Raw genomic sequence first — 18,037 nt, 5'->3', positions numbered from 1 at the left:
TCTCCCTACCACCTGATTGCAGGGAGGGAGTGCTCATCCTAAACTGGTGCCTGGAGGCTGTGAAGGGCTGGATGTGGGCTAACAAACTGAAACTTAATCCAGACAAGACGGAAGTACTGCTGGTCAAGAGAAAAACTGCACCAGGCACAGAGTTGCAACCTGTTCTGGATGGGGTTGCACTCCCCTTGAAGAAGTAGGCCTGCAGTTTGGGAGTCCTCCTGGATCCTGCCTGGCTGCTTGAATATCAGGTGGCTGCGGTAGCCAGGAGTGCTTTTGGGCAACTCAAACTGGTCTACCAGCTGCATCCATTCCTCGAGGCAGTTGACCTGGCCACAGTGACACATGATTACTGTAACACACTCTATGTGGGGCTGCCTTTGAAAACGGTTCGGAAATTACAGTTGGTTCAAAATGCAGCAGCCAGAATGTTAACTGGAGCACGGCACAGGGAGCCACTGGTTCCCAATTTGCTTCCGGGCCCAATTCAAAGTGCTGGTTCTGACCTTTAAAGCCCTAAATGGCCTTGGACCAATGTACCTGAGGGACCATTTACGCCCATATGTACCTGCCCGGGATTTAAGATCATCTGCCTCTGGTCTCCTCTGCGTGCCTGGAGTGAAAGACGTTAGACTGACAGGCACGCGGGAGAGAGCTTTTTCAGCCGTGGTCTCCAAGCTTTGGAACACCCTACCCCAAGAAGTCAGCTCTGCTCCCTCCCTGATGGTTTTCCGGAGACTTCTGAAAATGATCTTGTTCCGGAGAGCCTTTGGGAGGGACTGAAGGTAGAGCCTGACACTGATTTTATGCCTTCTACATTAAATTTATAGAAATATATATAGAGAGAAATATATATAGATAGATATATTTTAAATAAATAAATAAAAATAAAGATTAAACATATGGTCAGCTATGGATCTTCAGAAGATATACTCATGATAAGAAAGTAATCCACCCTATAAAATAAGGAAACCCATTTGATGACTATTTCAATGATACAGCTAAACTACATCCCAAAGAGCAAGCAGTTGCTGATTAGCCCTATCAGCATAAAAGTGAAGGCCCACTCTGAGATGCAAGTTTTGTACCTCTTCAGGATTTATTCCCTATAGAACTGAAAAGCAGCAGAAATGCTTTAGCTGGAGTTTTGAACCATTATTGCCCTTTAATAAAAATCTCACACTAAATCTCTGGGAGGAAGGGTGTGATGTAAAATTGATAAAATAAAATAAAATTTTCAGGAATTATGTCCAAAACAACATAGAAGCAAAGTGAAACCTTGTGTGACCTAGGGTGAGGGTGTGGAGAGACAATGTTTGGAAAACAATAGTGTTCCCCTTCAACTATCCATTTATAAAAGCTATGTCGCCATTTTCAGTCTTGTACTGCACAAATGTGAAAATAATTTTCAGCCTGAAAATATTTAATGCATATCTCTGTGACAAGGAGAAATATTTTACCTCAACTTTTATTTCAAGTAACAGCCTTGTGGAACACTATGCTTTAAGAAAATCAGCACTGCAAGATGGTTTTCATGACACCCAAATAATACAAATTTCCACCTTTGGATGCTACATAACACTTACAGTTGCCTTGATTTGTGCCAAATATTCTGCTTCCATTTTACTGAGACGTGCATTTGTATCCTCCAGTAATTCCTGGATATTTTCTGTGTGTTTTTTCTGAAGGTCAAACTTTTCCTTTTCCATTTCAGCCACAGCATTATGGAACTAAACACAAACAAAAATTAGGATACAATTCAGTAGCTCCTAAAACAGTAGTAGTTTTATGAAATGCTATTCTACAAGAATATTAAAAGTATTATTTCCTTATTGATAGGATATCTGTATCATTGCCTTTTTTCTTCTATTTATACCATCAAGCAACATTTACATATGCTAACAGTTGAAGAGGCAGGGAGAAGAGGGAGAGTTACAGATAAGGTATTTGGAAATGCCTTCTTTCATTACCTCAGATAACCTAGCCAAAGTATCCAACTACTCCATGTCTGAGGAAAGAGGGGTTAAACAAGGCAATATTGTGCCATAAGGATTGTGTAGTTCTCTGCTTCCTTGGTCAAGCAAACCAGACCAATGGCGTGACAGAGATTCTATGAATACTGATGTAGTCAGTTGGCTTACCTTTGTGAACCCAGGGGTCGCCAACCTTTTTTGGGCCATTTGGAGTTCTGACAAAGTGTCATAGTGTCCGTCACAAAATGTCTGCTGTGGAGCAAGTGGCATAACATAAAAATTGTGCCACAGTTGCCATGGTGTAACACAGAATGGCAGCTGTGGAGGTGTGGCATAACACAAAATGTCTGCCACATCTAAAAGAACAGAAAAAGACACAGGAACACAAAATGATGCAGGCGTGCCCCTCCATTTTTTGCATTATACATTTTTGAGAGGATATTTACCAAGACCTTTAGGGAGTACAAAAAGAGGAACTGGCAGGTGCACTGGTACCTGTGGGCACCAGGCTGGTAGCCCTGAGTTAACAAATCATAGCTCATCTTTGTGATGGGACCTAATGGTACAAGATGCAACTGGGGGTACGTTCAAATGTTAACTTTCCACTACTGGGCATTTGCAGTGTGTGTAAACTCCATTAAAATACTAACATCCCGTTTAGTTACATCCCATTTAGATTACTGTAACACGCTCTACGTGGGGCTGCCTCTGAAGACTGTTCGGAAACTTCAGCTGGTTCAACGTGCTGCAGCCAGGTTGTTAACTGGGACTGGTTACAGGGACCATACTACCCCCCTGTTAAAAAAGCTCCACTGGTTGCCAGTCTGTTTCCGGACACAATTCAAGGTGCTGGTGATGACCTATAAAGCCCTATATGGCTTAGGTCCAGGCTATTTATCAGACCATATCTCCCTGTATCATGACCCTCCGTGGCGCAGAGTGGTAAGCGGCAGTAACGTAGTCGAAGCTCTGCTCACGGCTGGAGTTCGATTCCAACGGAAAGAGGAAGTCGAATCTCCAGTAAAAGGGGTGGAGGTCCACTCAGCCTTCCATCCATCCGTGGTCGGTAAAATGAGTACCCGGCATATGCTGGGGGGGGGGGGTAAAGAAAGGCCGGGGAAGAAACTGGCAATCCCACCCCATATATACGGTCTGCCTAGTAAACGTCGCAAGACGTCATCCTAAGAGTTGGAAATGACTCGCACTGTAAGTGCAGGGACACCTTTACTTTTTTATCTCCCTGTATGAGCCTGCCTGGGCCCTGAGATCCTCAGGAGAGGCCCTTCTCTCAATACCCACATCTTCTCAAGTACGACTAGTGGGGATGCATGAGAGGGCCTTCTCAGTGGCTGCCCCTAGGCTTTGGAATTCCCTTCCTAGGGAGGTAAGAATGACCCCTTCTTTGCAGTCCTTCCACCGACAAGCAAAGACCTACTTATTCCAACAATCCTTTGGAATTGAAGGCTGTTAAGGATAGGGCGTGAAGGGTGCTGCATTGGTAATATCTATTATATTATTTTTAAACTAGTTTGAACTCTTTTAGCTATATGTGTGTATGGTTTTAATATTGGAAATAGTTTAATCTTATTTTAATGTAGACTTTGTATGTTTTTAATTACATGTATTTTTATCTGGAAGCCGCCGTGAGTTCCAGTTTTGGAAAGACAACAACAACAATAACAACAACAATTTTTTAAAACTCTTTTTAAAGAAGAACATGCAAAATAGTATGATTATTACAAGATCCTTCTATGAGGGAAAAGTCCATGGGAATTTTATATAGAAATATTATTTTAAAACTAGAACTGCAATCAGTTTCAAAAAGTTTAATTGACTAAACAGATGCACCCAATTAATTGGACAGTTTATATCCAGACTGAGACAGGAAACTGACTGAGGAAGCATATCCAAAGGACAAAGACCAATCTGTGCTTCCTATCTCCAGCTACGAGAAGGCAGCACAATCCACCATGTCATGTGTTCACCACCTCTGGAGAAACTACAGATTACAAGCACCATCTTAAAGATGCATTCTCCCTTCTCACACACTGAGGAATGCCTCTAAGAAGATGCCTGCTATGACACATGTACAGCATTTAAAAACAAAGAAACTGCGCTTCTTGCTTCTGAAATATTAGCTTTACTTATATGCACATTTATGTGAAGTTAAAACAACCAATTAATAAACTCATATGATTAATCAATTAACATTTTAATTAAGTTGCAGCCCTATTTACAACTAACCCTTCAGAAACCTAGGTAACACACTTGTTTGTATTACTATACATAGGCTGTTCACGTGTTGCCAACCTTTTTGGACCAGTGGGCGCATTTGAAATTTTGAGAGAGCTCTGTGGATGCCAGTCACAAAATGGTTGTCATGAGGCATGACATAAAACAAAATGGCTGCCATGGGGGGGCCTGGCTAAAGACAAAATGAGAAAGAATAGAAGCTGCTCCCCTGTCCCTCCAGAGAACCTCATGGTCTTGATTATGGACATACAGCTGTTAAAGGCAAATGCACACTGATTTTTGCAGTGCCAACCCTAAACCAGAGCCTAGGCTGACACATCCTGTAACCATTTACCTGGGAGAAAGCCCTGTTAAATACAAAGAGGCATACTTCTGAAGCAGACATGGATACCATGATACTTTAACTATACAGTGAATTCTTAATGTGTGCCAGGACATCAGCTCGTGCACAGCAGGAAACATGCTTATGCCTCTTTGGAAAGTTTTCATATTTTACATTTGGGGAGGGGATTCTTTAACATCCACATCCATTGATTGTGTAGTAGGTATTTGCAGAAAATAACACAGATGAACCCACCACAGGAAAGATGGATCCTGGTTGCTAGTAAAAAAAAGATGGGCAAACTATGGGGATCCCAAGAATTACTAGAAAATAAGAGAGAAGCAGTAAATTACTAGAAAATAAGAGAGAAGCAGTGGAAGGGGAAACTGCAGCTCTTTAGGATCCCAGGAAGTCCTAGTGCCTGGTGTCCAAACAACTCACTTATCAATCATATCTCTGACTACACTCATTGGCTTAAAAACTGACAGATAGGAGCAGCCGGGGCGGCTCATTTCCCAGAAATCATTTAGAAGGGTGACTGCAACATTTTGCTTCATAACTTTCTAGGAGGGCTAAAGACTTAGATTTTTAACAAAAGTTCAGAGTCTGGGACCCTGCCCAGGAGGCTAATAAAGACCTTTGCGGGTGCCAGGTTGGCAACCCCCAGGCTGCAAGATGAAATGTACAGAATGTGCAAATATAAAATCAAACCAAGATTAAAATATACTATGTTCAAATTGACCACATTTTAGATCTTCTTATAACTGCACCCAAAGGCTTCCTACATTTATACTGGATCAACTACAAGTATACATTACCCTTTTCTCCCATTCATTGTTCAAGGAATCTGTACTTTGCTCACACAACTTTTTTAGCTCCACAATTTGTTTTTCCTTAGCTTCTCTAACAACTTGTGATTCACGGACAAGCATCTGAACTGTCAGAAATAAAATAAAAAACAAGAAAAAGCAATACATGAGAAAATGGGTCTTTGAACTATTCCAGCTGGCAAAAGATATAATCAGGTGAGTGTTCCAACTGACTTCACTTTGTTTAAAAACATTAATTCATTTTAACGTGTTAAAATTGTCCTTGGTTATATTTCTAAAAAAGAGAATTGTAAATGTGTTTGCTCTCAATGTATTTCTTGATAAATTCTCCTCATAAGTGTTTCCATGTAACATATCAGTGTTCTGAATATGAAGTCAGAATCCAAAGAGCTACTTTAATTGTATCCAAGATAAAGGTCCATTACGATTTTTAAAAATATTTTTTTCTGATTAATGAACTACATTGCAATATTCTACAGTAAATTGCCTTTAAAAAAACCCTCAGTTTCAAAAGTGATTTGCCATAGCATATGGGGGCTGGTACTAAAAAAAATACCAGCACCTTAAAGCTCCTTGGATCTACAGAACCAATTTTGTAGCACTTGACCAAATAATTTCACTTTAAAAGCAAACAGAAAGATGAAGAAAACTCAAGATGCTCAAATGCTTTTAACAGCAAAACAATTCTCTTGAAAATGTATTTGAATTAATTCTGCATCTAATCAGCAATACTTTCAGGAACCAAGCTGAAGAATTAAGTGAGTGATAAATCATGAAAATTAAGAGCAAAGAGGAAAGGAACAAGTTGACAGCTCAAACAGGATTCAGAGCAGATACAACTGAAGAGGGGTGGAGAATTCACTGCAAGAAACAACAAGAGAAACAAAGCAGCAGGTTCAAAGAGAGAAATGAGAAATGAAAAAGAAAGTCCAAACAGTAGCTGTTGATTAGCATGCCAACAGCCTCATCCTGCTTCCTTTTACAAGGGCCTTGTTCTATAGCAATCCAAGGTGGCTCTGATATGAGCAAAATCATCTGATATGAGGGGTAATTCCTGACAAAGATCTAAATGGATGCCTCTAGCTCAAGATAGGATGAACATTATGCCGTTCAGTCCAGAGTACTTTATTTATGCTGCATCACCTTTTTTTTCAAGTTTTCGAATAGTGTCTTCAGCTTCACTCTGCTTAGTTTTGTACAGAGTCTTCAGTACCTCTAGTTCATTATTCTTTCTGTCCAAAATCTGTAGTAGAAAATAATGAGTGCTTAGTAAACGTATGAAGTGACACACACTCACGTGCGTGCGTGCACGCATGCACACACACACACACACACACACACACACACACACATCGCCACAATCAGAATACAGCATACCATCAGCTGGAACCAAGATGAATTTGATATATTAAAAAGAATTCCAGGAAGTGTGTGTTTCCCGCACACTTAATAAGGCTTTGTGAATTCAGAACACTCTTTAGAGCTACTAAATGCAACATAAAGCAAAGGATGAATTCAGCTGGACAAAACAGTTTAAAAACTTTTTTTTAAAGAATGGTACAATTTTAGTGTAAATGTCCTTTGTGAAAGAAACTGGAAAGCAAAGAAAATGTTACACAAAAGACTGATTTTGAGAAGATTTATTTTCCCCAAGGCATCAACATCCCTTTGCAATCATATAAAGAATTGTGAAGTCTTACAAGTTCTGAAAGACAACTGTAAAATGCAAGTGTAAGTATTATTGCTAAATGTTCTGTTTAATCCATTGGGATCCTAGCAAGAAAAGAAAAGAATGTTCATGAACACAGTGAAGAAAACATTCAAGATGAAATGTTTTCTTTACAAAAGAACTGGGTATTCAGTCTGCAAACAAAAATAATAATAAAAGGATTATTTTTTACTTTAGAATACCATAGGAAATCTCATCTGGAGACCCTGCTGTGTCAGTCAAAACAAAACTACTAGTTTCAAAGAAAAAGCAAGGGCAGTATTTTTTTTCTAAACCTCCCTAGAATACAGGGCTGTACATATTTATGATTGCTAGCCAGCTGAAACCTTTCAGTGGATTCCCAAAATCTTGGGATAATGTATTATTCTCTCCACCGTATTCTCTGGCCACAGCCTCACCTTTGTTAACAATACATTCTTTTCCATTTATACTCACACAATATTTATTTATACCGTTCAGAATTGTGAATAAGTTTTTCTTGCCTCATGCCTTTCAAGAATACATACTAAATCTTCTTTGGTTCCTACAGGCCCAGGCAACAGTTCATTTCCATTTATTGTAATAATAAAACTTGAGAATCTGCAAAATTGCCAGCCTTCCATTTTACCACACATGATCATGAAATATCACAGGATATCCTATAAAATTTCTAAAGTAATGTTCTGCCTGACTGTCATTCAGTTCATGACACACTGACATTTCCTATTCGTTCCCAACAATGCATAAAATTAAGAAATGCATTACTTTCATCCTACTATGAATTTGAAATTCAAATACAAATTTATAGTTAAAAAGATCATACAGCAGTAATGTTACAGGCTGGAGGGAGAAAGTTCATTAACTCTTTTTAATCTCCCAATACTCTCCAAGCAATTAGAACCACTTATTTGGAGGGGTGGGGGAGACAGGTTTCTAATCATGTCAAAATACCACTATCTTTTGTCACTGATGCCTGCCAACATACATTTCAGTTTTCCTGTCCTTCTCTCTTCTGTTTCAAAATTTGGCTGGGAGACAAATTATATACAGAGCTAACCAGGATTCATTACTGCACTGCTTGCAGAGGTCTCTATCAGTGGATTTCACTTCCATCTTCAACTATCCAGCACTCCAGGATCAGTTCTGAATTTTTGTACAAGTAAACTTTAACAGAAATCCAAACATTACTGTTACTCCATGTTTGCAGAGGATGTGGTTTCACTCTGGATACCTTTGGGAACTGTTGGTGCCTTGTGTTGTGCCAACCTCCCACTTCTCTGTTTCAAAGTTCTCAAAGTCTTTATTACTTAGCCAAGGGCCATCAATTATGCAAAAAATAAATTGCTCAAAACTTTATGAAAGAAACAAAATGGCATATCCGACCTTCCACACCAGAACACTAACAAACCACAGAATGTCAGCAAAAGAATTGAAATGCTACATATATTTATAATTTAAATCAATACTTTAACACAAAGTTAGCAATCACCTGTTATGTGACTTTTGTTTTCTTTCCTCCCCACTTTCATTGTTCTGAATCATGCTGGCACTCACCCATATGGGATTAGGCCCATTCCTTTCTAATGGACAGAACTGCAACTAGGAAGCTGGTTAGGTTGAATATGATGCTATGGGTCTGGCTTTTCAGCAGAAAGACCAGTACATCCTCTTCTCTCCAGTCCCTTTATCCCCCACTTTACTATAAATTTCTGTCTTTGACAACTATACAAACTGCAGTGCAGCACTCCAAGGTAATCCCTTTGAACTGTCCTAATGTAACTGCAGAAGGAAAGCTGCAGGTACCAAGGCAAGTATCTCCAACACTTTTGTTATATATGGTGGGAGAGAACTCCTAAAACCAGTGTGGTGCAGTGGTTAAAGGACTAGGGCCTGGGAGACCAGAGTTCAAATCCCCACTCAGTCATAAAGCTCACTGGTTGAGTCACTGTCTCTCAGCCTAACCTACCTCACAGGGTCATTGCGAGGATAAAATTGGAAGGGGGAGTTTGTGTACCACCTTGAGTTCCTTGGAGGAAAGGTGGGATATAAATATAACAACATCATCCAGTCTTGGGCAGAAGAAGTTCTTTGTGTATTAATCTCTACCAACCATTCATGGAAATTAAATCAAAAATACATTGCCCCACCAAATCCATGGCTTTCTTTTCTCCTTGTATTAACAAAAATTCAGATGAAAATCCTAATGCAGCTATCAACTCATGGAAAAATTTAGCCCAGCCACTATCTGGAATACTAATCAATGCTAACTTGGAAAGTTTCTGACTGTCACCATAGGACAACTTAATCCAGTAAACTAGCATCTTGCTATTTATTAAAGAAGTAAACTTTAGGAAACTAGCTTCAGCTTGTAATAGGGAAGACCGTGTACCATTTGGCACATGAAATATTGTTTTCAGGTATTGATTCTGAATAGATTCAATCCTTTGCAAATCCATGCGACCCCAGAGTTGTAATCCATAGAGCAGCTGTCCCACTACATTTTCCTGGAAAACTTGAAGTGCAGGCTGAATTAATTAACCTCCTTTGCCAAAATAAAAATAAAATTTGACCACTCCCTTAATTATTCGGCCAACATTTTCTCTAATTGACTCCAAATGGGCTTTGAAGGATCCTGAACAAATGAAAGTGAACCATAGATATTTAACTTGCTTAACTTGCTTAACTTGAGCAATTTGATTTCCATTCATAGTCCACCTATGTTGTCTTTGATCTTTCCCAACAATCATAATATGTGTTTTAGCATAATTGATTGTTAATAATCTGGATTTTCAGTAACTACAAACATCCCCTATCATCCTTAAACTCATTTGCAAGGACACAAGGACTGTATCATTGGCATACAGCAGGAGAGAAACTGCCCCATCACACAGATACAGCTCAGTGGTAGAGCATCTAGAATTCAAATTGTAAGTGATGTTCAGATATGCTGTGGACCACCTGAATGAGGCTCACGGACCACATTTTGGGAACCCCTGGGGTTGCAGACTTACTTTTTTCAGCAGGCATTTGATAGACTGGGATGATGTTGTCTGTTATTAGTACGCTGCCAAAGTTTCCTGCGGCTGCATGGGAGTGTCCTTGTTTTATTGTTCTGTTTTTATAGCATGATATATTTGTTTTTAACATTCTTGTAAGTCACTTGGAGACCTTTGGGTAATAAGCTACTAATACATTTATTATTATTATTATTATTATTATTATTATTATTATTATTATTATTATTATTATTATTATTATTATTATTATTGCAGTAGCAGCAGCAATATTTTTTACACAGAAATTAAACAGGAGGGACAACCAACAACCTTGCCATACCCCTCTATAGGATGGAATACTATTGGATAATTCTCCAAAATGTCCTACCCAAACCTTTACTGAGGTTTGTGTATGACCCTTATGATTACATAAAACGATATGCCATCAATACTTGTTTGAGATAATTTGTTCCACAAATGCGCTACTAACCGGGTCAAAAGCAGCCTTCAAATCGACAAATGCAAAATACAGTGAGAGTTCTCTTTACTCTGACATACTAGTGGATCAATTACAAAATTGCAAAACAATAATCAGCTGTTGAATTCTTCTCTAGAAATCCTATTTGCTTCCAGACCAATATATTTGTTTCTTTGATCCAGTCCTTCAGCCTTGACAATAGGTACTGTACATACAGTTTACTTGCTACAGACAATAGGGAAATTGGTCTACAATTTTGCTGGGTCAGTCCTGTCACCTTTCTTAAATACTGGAAGCACAGTTCCTTCATTCCACCCCTTTGGTAACTGCTGTCTCATTTATTGCTGTTAACAAGGTATTACTCTTTCAAAACTCTAATATATTCTAATATTCAGTACCAAGACACAGTAGCAAGAGCAAACCAAACATGTACATGACCAATTATTAATATCCTTTTTGAGGACTCTTTGATGTTTATACTTTGGGGTCAAGCAACATCATTATTATTGGGTATGAATTTATGCCATGCCTTTCTAAGTACACAAGGTAGCTTACACAAAACCAACACAGTACAAAAAATCCCCCCCAAAAGTACTGTCCTAAAAAACAAGCAAAACCTGCATAAAAAACAGAACAGATTTTCAGTACTGCTAAACCCCTATGAATTATTACAACAAATTAACTTCTGTTTTTACCCTACAAGATGCTTGGCAAGATACTCCTATTCACTCTGCACTGGAAATGAGTGGAAGACTTATTTTATTTATTTCATTTATTCAAAAAGCTTATACCCCACTTGTCACTACACCTGGGTCTCAAAATGGCTCATGCAATTAACACATACAATATTCAAAAAGCAAAACATAAACAAAAACTTTGAAGAATAAAACATTAGATCAGCATTCAAAAGCCTCTTGAAATAAAAATCTTCACATGGCATCTGAAACTTAGCAGGGACTATACCCGCCTGATTTCTAATGGGAGGGAGTTTCATAGAGCTGGATACACTAGATTAAAGGCACAACTCTTCACTGATATGAGTCACGATTGTGCTCCATGGGGAACCACTAATAGTGTTCACTCAGATGACCTTAATAAACAATCTGGGACATATGGGGTAAGGCGACCCTTAAGGTATTCAGGGCTTTGTACACTAGTACAAGAACCTTGAACCTGGCCTGGTTAAGATGGGAAGCTAGCGCAGGTCTTTTTTACATAGGTATCATGTGTTGGAAGAAATCTGTTCCCATCATCAGGCTAGATGCAGCATTCTGCAGTAGGCCCAAGTTTTTGAACCAGACCCAAAGGCTGTCCCACATAAACTGCATTGCAGTAATCCAGTCTTGAAGTTACCAGTGCAGACTATAATAGTGAGGTTGTTCCTATCCAAGAATGGCCATAGCTGGCATACCAACCAAAGGTGATAAAAGACACTCCTAGCCACCAAGGCCACCTCTAGCTCAACTGACAAAGATGGTTCCAGAAGTACCCACAAACTACGTAACATCCTTCAAGAGGATACAACAGTCACTTAATAACTGACAGAAAAGCTTTCATGTATTACAAGGCAAACAGGGTTAGATCCAGAGATGTGCGAGCATTAAAAATGTTGGCAGAGGCACTGTTCCATGAACTGTTATACAAGGGTTTGTGGAAGACATTCTGTGGCCTTGTGCTAGCATACATGTTGAGATGCTGCGCAAAATCTTGTGCAACAGAAACGCATTTCAATTCTCTGAAAACTTGCTTATCAAATTTACAGATGATACAAAATTGGGGGGCACAGCTAATACCATGGAAGACAGAAACAAAATTCAAAGGGACCATGATAGGCTGGAGCATTGGGCTGAAAACAACAGAATGAAATTCAACAGGGATAAATGCAACGTTCTACACTTAGGAAAAAGAAACCAAATGCACAGTTATAAAATGGGGCATACGTGGCTCAGCAATATGACATGTGAGAAGGATCCTGGAATTGTCATTGATCACAACCTGAATATGAACCAACAGTGTAATGTGGCTGCAAAAAAGGCAAATGCTATTTTAGGCTGCATTAACAGAAGTATGGTTTCCAAATCACGTGAAGTATTAGTTGCCCTCTATTCAGCACTGGTTAGGTCCCATCTTGAGTACTGCGTCCAGTTCTGGTCTTCACACTTCAGGAAGGATGCAGACAAAATGGAACAAGGATGATTACGGGATTGGAAACAAAACCCTATGAGGAGAGACTGAAAGAACTGGGCATGTTTAGCCTGGAGAAGAGAAGACTGAGGAGAGATATGATAGCACTCTTCAAGTACATGAAAGGTTGCCACACAGAGGAGGGCCAGGAACTCTTCTTGATCGTCCCAGAGTGCAGGACACAGAATAATAGGCTCAAGTTGCAAGAAGCCAGATTTTGACTGAGTATCAGGAGCCATACGACAATGGAACCAATTACCTAGAGAGGTAGCGGGCTCTCCAACACTGGAGGCATTCAAAAGGCAGCTGGACTGCCATTTGTCAGGAATTCTTTGATGTGGATTCCTGCATTGAGCAGGGGGGTTGGACTTGATGGCCTTAGAGGTCCCTTCCAACTCTGCTATTCTATGATTCTATGAAAACCCTTCCATATATGGCAGAGGCCTTCTGCTCACAGAATACTGTAATATCAAATGCACTAGAGTGAAAGTATTCATTGTTGGGGTTGAACTTTGTAACTGTGCAAGACAGAAATTAACTGGAAGTTAAACCACATTAAACTAAACTGCGTTTGTCATTGCAAGCTCTTTGAAAACTCATTTTAATTTTAAACAAATACCTCTCAGGACTTGTGATGTAAATACAGTAGTAAATGCAAGCCTTCTTGGTAAGTAGGTTTTATAGGCCCAGTGAAGTCCATTATTAACAAAGTGGGAAATATTTCCAACAACCAAATGCTATTAGTCCAGCGTATGGTGAAGTATGGGATTAAGCAATAAGGAGATAACCTGCCCTCTTGTATCCACACTGGGATCTGGTTCTGCTCTGGTAAGCCCTGCTGCATCAGTATCTTTTTTAATCCTCCTGCAAGGTTACCAAAACTTTTACAACAGCTACTTGGAGAGTGGGCTTCTGGCCTTTTGGATTACCTATCTCACAACCACCGTTACAAAATTGCACTAACAAAACTTAATAGTATGGGGTATTAGCATTGTTCAAATGCAAGGCCTTTTGTGATTGTGCGCACAGAAGCACATATGTGCATGCCTCCTTATAAATTGATCTACCTAGCAAGGCCAAGCAGTTTTCAATCCTATTAACAAGATCAATGCAAGCTGCAGAACACACTGCAATGCTGCACCCTAACAATTTTATTCCAATATATATAAAATCCCATTCATGTAAGTTTTCAAATAACCAATGGAATGCTATTTTAAAACCAAATACTGGATGACCTACCTAAGGATAAGTTTTACTGTTATTATTTCCTTGTGCACCACTGTCACATACAACCATCCCTCACTTTTTTCACAACATATTATACCTTCTGAACATCTGCATCATGCTTCTGCTGTAATTTAAGCTTTTCTTCATGAATTCTAGCTTCCATTAGCTTTGTTTTCATCTCCATCTGCAAATGGAAAGTTTAAACATATTGATCAGCTTTAATATTTACAAAAGAATATTAAATCTTTCTCCGACCTCCAAAGTAGGCTCAGGAACCAAAAACTAAAGACTGAGGACTAACTCCCAATTCCCCAGATGGTGTAGGCCAGGGGTTCTTAACCTGTGGTCCATGCACCCCAGAGGGTCTATGAATGAGCTTCAGGAGGTACATGAACAGAGTGCAAAACAACACCAATTTCCAATGCAATAACTTCTATTCATTTATGTATGTATGTATGTATGTATGTATGTATGTATGTATGTATGTATGTATGTATGTATGTATGTCCTCAGAGAGAGGCAATGGTAAACCCCCTCTGAATACCGCTTACCATGAAAACCCTGTTCATAGGGTAGCCATAAGTCAGGATCGACTTGAAGGCAGTCTATTTCCATTTTCATGTATGTATGTATGTCCATAACTTTCATCAGATTCTTAAAGAGATCCATGACTCAAAAAAGGTTAAGAAACACTGGTCTAGGGAGTAGTCAGGTGGTGGGGCCCCCTCTGGTAAGATGAGCAAAGGGTAACCAATCAGAAATCTCATGGTCAAAAAGCTCTAAAGCAAATGTGACATTCCAAGCCACCGTAAAGCTATTTCTCCACCTACAATCATTGGAAAAAACATTTTCCCCAGGGTTTGAACTACCTCATTTAGAGATTCTCCTTAAGTTTTAAACAAATTGTCTAGAATCTATTTTAAAAGATACAAAAGTCACTGTTGTGTATTTATGTCAATAAAAATCAATCTGCTAAAAATGGTTTCAGCTGAAATTAGCCAGGTGGCAGTAGCCTTTTTCAACAACTTGTCATAACAGAAGTCAGTTCTCAACTTTGCCCTATAGCACCTGTAAAACCATCCATGTTGTTTCCTTCCCCCCCATCCCCAAAAAAGGCAAAACAACGATAGGCAAACTGGTCAGTAGTTAATTTAAACTGAAACCTGCAAAGACAAATCTATTCACTTTGAACACTTTCGTGATATTTTTGCTGGTATGAGAAATATTCAATACATTTACGTAATCCTGCCTTGTCTTTTGCTAATCCTGTCCACATTGTCCACAAACATACCATAAATATATGCAAAATGCTTGTAAATACAAATGTTGTTGTTATATGCCTTCAAGTCAATTACCACTTACAGCGACCCTATGACTCAGTGACCTCCAACAGCATCTGTCATGAACCACCCTGTTCAGATCTTGTAAGTTCAGGTCTATGGCTTCCTATATGGAATCAATCCATCTCTTGTTTGGTCTTCCTCTTCTTCTACTCCCTTCTGTTTTCCCCAGTATTATTGTTTTTTGTAGTGAATCATGTCTTCTCATGATGTGTCCAAAGTATGATAACCTCAGTTTCATCATTTTAGCTTCTAGTGACAGTTCTGGTTTAATTTGTTCTAACACCCAATTATTTGTCTTTTTCACAGTCCATGGTATGCGCAAAGCCTATGACCCTCCTGGGAAACATGGAGTTGAAGGGATAGGATTGCACCTTGAAACTGATAGAGAAATGGTCAAGGAATACCTAATCTCTTTGAATCATAAATCTGCAGGGCTACTGCATCCTACTGAAGGAACTGGATGAAAAACTCTCGGAACCACTATTATCTTTGTGAAATCGTGGAGGATGGGTGAAGTGCCGGATGACTGGAGAAGGGCTAATGTCCCATCTTTAAAAAAGGCAAAAAAGAGGAACCTGGGAACAACAGACCAGTCAGCCTGACATCGATCCCAGGGAAAATTCTGGAGCAGATTATAAAACAGTCAATCTGTAAGCACCTTGAGAATAATGCAGTGATCATTACTAAAAGCCAACATGGATTTATCAAAAACAAATCCTGCCAGACTTATCTAATTTTTTGATTGGATAACATCCCTTGCAAATTGTAGAAATGATGTGGACAAAATATAGCTTGACATCAGCAGAGCCTTTGACAAAGTGCCCCATGACACTTTTTGATTAGCGAGCTAGCTGAATGTGGCTGGATGGAACGTCTATCAGATGGCTCCACGGTTGGCTACACAATCGTACTCACAGAGTGCTTATCAATGGTTCCTTCTCAAATGGGGGGGGATAATGAGTGGAGTACCGCAGGGCTCAGTCCTGTGCTCAGTGCTCTTCAACATTTTTATTAATGACTTGGATGAAGAGGTGTAGGGAACGCTTATCAAATTTGCAGATGATACAAAATTGGGAGGATAGCCAATACCCTGGAAGGCAGAAACACAATTCAAAGGGATCTTGATAGGCTAGTGCATTGGGCTGAAAACAACAAAATGAAATTTAACAGGGATAAGAGTTCTCCACCTAGGAAAAAGAAACCAAATGCAGTTACAAGATGGGGGCTTGTTGGCTCAGCAAAACTACATGTGAGAAGTATCTTGGAATTGTTGTTGATCACAGGCCGAGTATGACCAAACAGTGTGATATGGCTGCAAAAAAGGCAAATGCTATTTTAGGCTGCACTAACAGAACTATAGTTTCCAAAACAGGTGAAGTATTAGTTCCCGTCTATTCAGGACTGTCTAAGCCTCATTGAGTATTGGACACCACACTTGATGCAGACAAACTGAAACGGGTTCAGAGGAGGGCAATGACAATGCTCAGGGGACTAGAAACAAAGCCCTATGAGGAGAGACTGAAAGAACTGGGCATGTTTGGCCTTAAGAAGAGAAGACTGAGGGCAGATAGGATAGCACTCTTCCAGTGGAGGGCCAGGATCTCTTCTTGATCATCCCAGAGAACAGGGCATGGAATAATGGGCTCAAGTTGCAGGAAGCCAGATTTCAGCCAGATCAGGAAAAAAGTCCTAACTGTTAAGATTGGTACAACAATGGAATCAGTTACCTAGGCAGGTGGTGGGCTCTCCAACACTGGAGGCATTCAAGAGGCAGCTGGACAGCCACCTGTTGGGTATGCTTTAATTTTGATTCCTGCATTGAGCAGGGTGTTGGACTTGATGGCCTTATAGGATCCTTCCAACCCTATGATTCTTGAAGCAATCAGAGGGCAGAAGGAATAGCCATGGGCATCAGGATATTAGCCCAAAATGAGCAACCAGGTTGGGAAGCCTGTGGCTTGCTAATAAGGTATGTGTGCCTACACAGGCATGGTAGCAGTGGGATGTGGGGGAAGGGTCCAGCTAAGGCTGTTAGGGAAAGCAGTCATCCTGGAGACTGGCCCCCAATGTTACGAGGTGTGTTTACCATGATAGGTCTGACTGTAACAATTGCTGCTCAATGATACTAAGGAAGTTGCAGGTACGTACGTAAGATGTCCCCAGATGGCGATAGCCACCACATGCCAGCAGGGAGGTCTGATGAGACATGACCAAGTGCACCATCTCAGGTGCTATCACTCCAGATGATCCCAGAACATGCCTATCAGTGATATTACATTGTGTCAAAACAAAGACAGTTCTGGCAGCAAGATTTCTGTCTTTATATACAGATACAGAGAACTGGTGGTATTTGATTGGTCAAGTCAGTTGGACGTCCTGTCTGATGAGGTTACATAACAGCAATATGGTCAGTGGTTACAAGTTAATACGCATGCTACCCAAACCCACATTGCCTGGATCAATAGATTTTAAAAAGCCCTGTCAGTTTAAGTAGCACTAAGGTAAACATTCCATGAGCCCAAGGATTTCTCCCAAATTGCAGCTGAACTGAGTTTCTTGATAACAATGCCATTGGCCAGTCCTCCTTATCCCACTGGCCATTTCCACCACCATCCTGATCTCAATACACAGCTGTGGGCTGGATACAGGAGGGAGGAATTATGCATGCTGCCACCAATAGTCTCTTGTCTTCCTCGTGCAACCAGTCATTACCCTTGGATGTGACT

At 39.9% G+C, this 18,037-nt stretch overlaps 1 protein-coding gene across 7 annotated transcripts in view; it reads right to left on the bottom strand.

Annotated features, from left to right (window-relative positions):
- CEP112 (centrosomal protein 112) overlaps nt 1–18,037 on the bottom strand; it is a 433,937-nt gene that overhangs the window by 345,597 nt on the left and 70,303 nt on the right. For 3 of the 7 annotated variants that reach the window (XM_061615581.1, XM_061615582.1, XM_061615588.1), the window contains 5 exons: nt 14,066–14,152; nt 6,519–6,618; nt 5,364–5,482; nt 2,139–2,222; nt 1,584–1,727 (listed from right to left, as the gene is read on the bottom strand). In XM_061615581.1, coding sequence (XP_061471565.1) covers nt 1,584–1,727; nt 2,139–2,222; nt 5,364–5,482; nt 6,519–6,618; nt 14,066–14,152 — 534 coding nt within the window. The remainder of the gene's footprint in view (nt 1–1,583; nt 1,728–2,138; nt 2,223–5,363; nt 5,483–6,518; nt 6,619–14,065; nt 14,153–18,037) is intronic. The other 4 variants (XM_061615584.1, XM_061615586.1, XM_061615583.1 and 1 more) reach the window with 3 other exon arrangements.

Source organism: Rhineura floridana, chromosome 3 (assembly GCF_030035675.1).
Source record: "Rhineura floridana isolate rRhiFlo1 chromosome 3, rRhiFlo1.hap2, whole genome shotgun sequence".
Classification (NCBI taxonomy): domain Eukaryota; kingdom Metazoa; phylum Chordata; class Lepidosauria; order Squamata; family Rhineuridae; genus Rhineura; species Rhineura floridana.
Note: the sequence above shows the minus strand (reverse complement) of the source record. Positions and strands in the feature narration are given on the sequence as shown.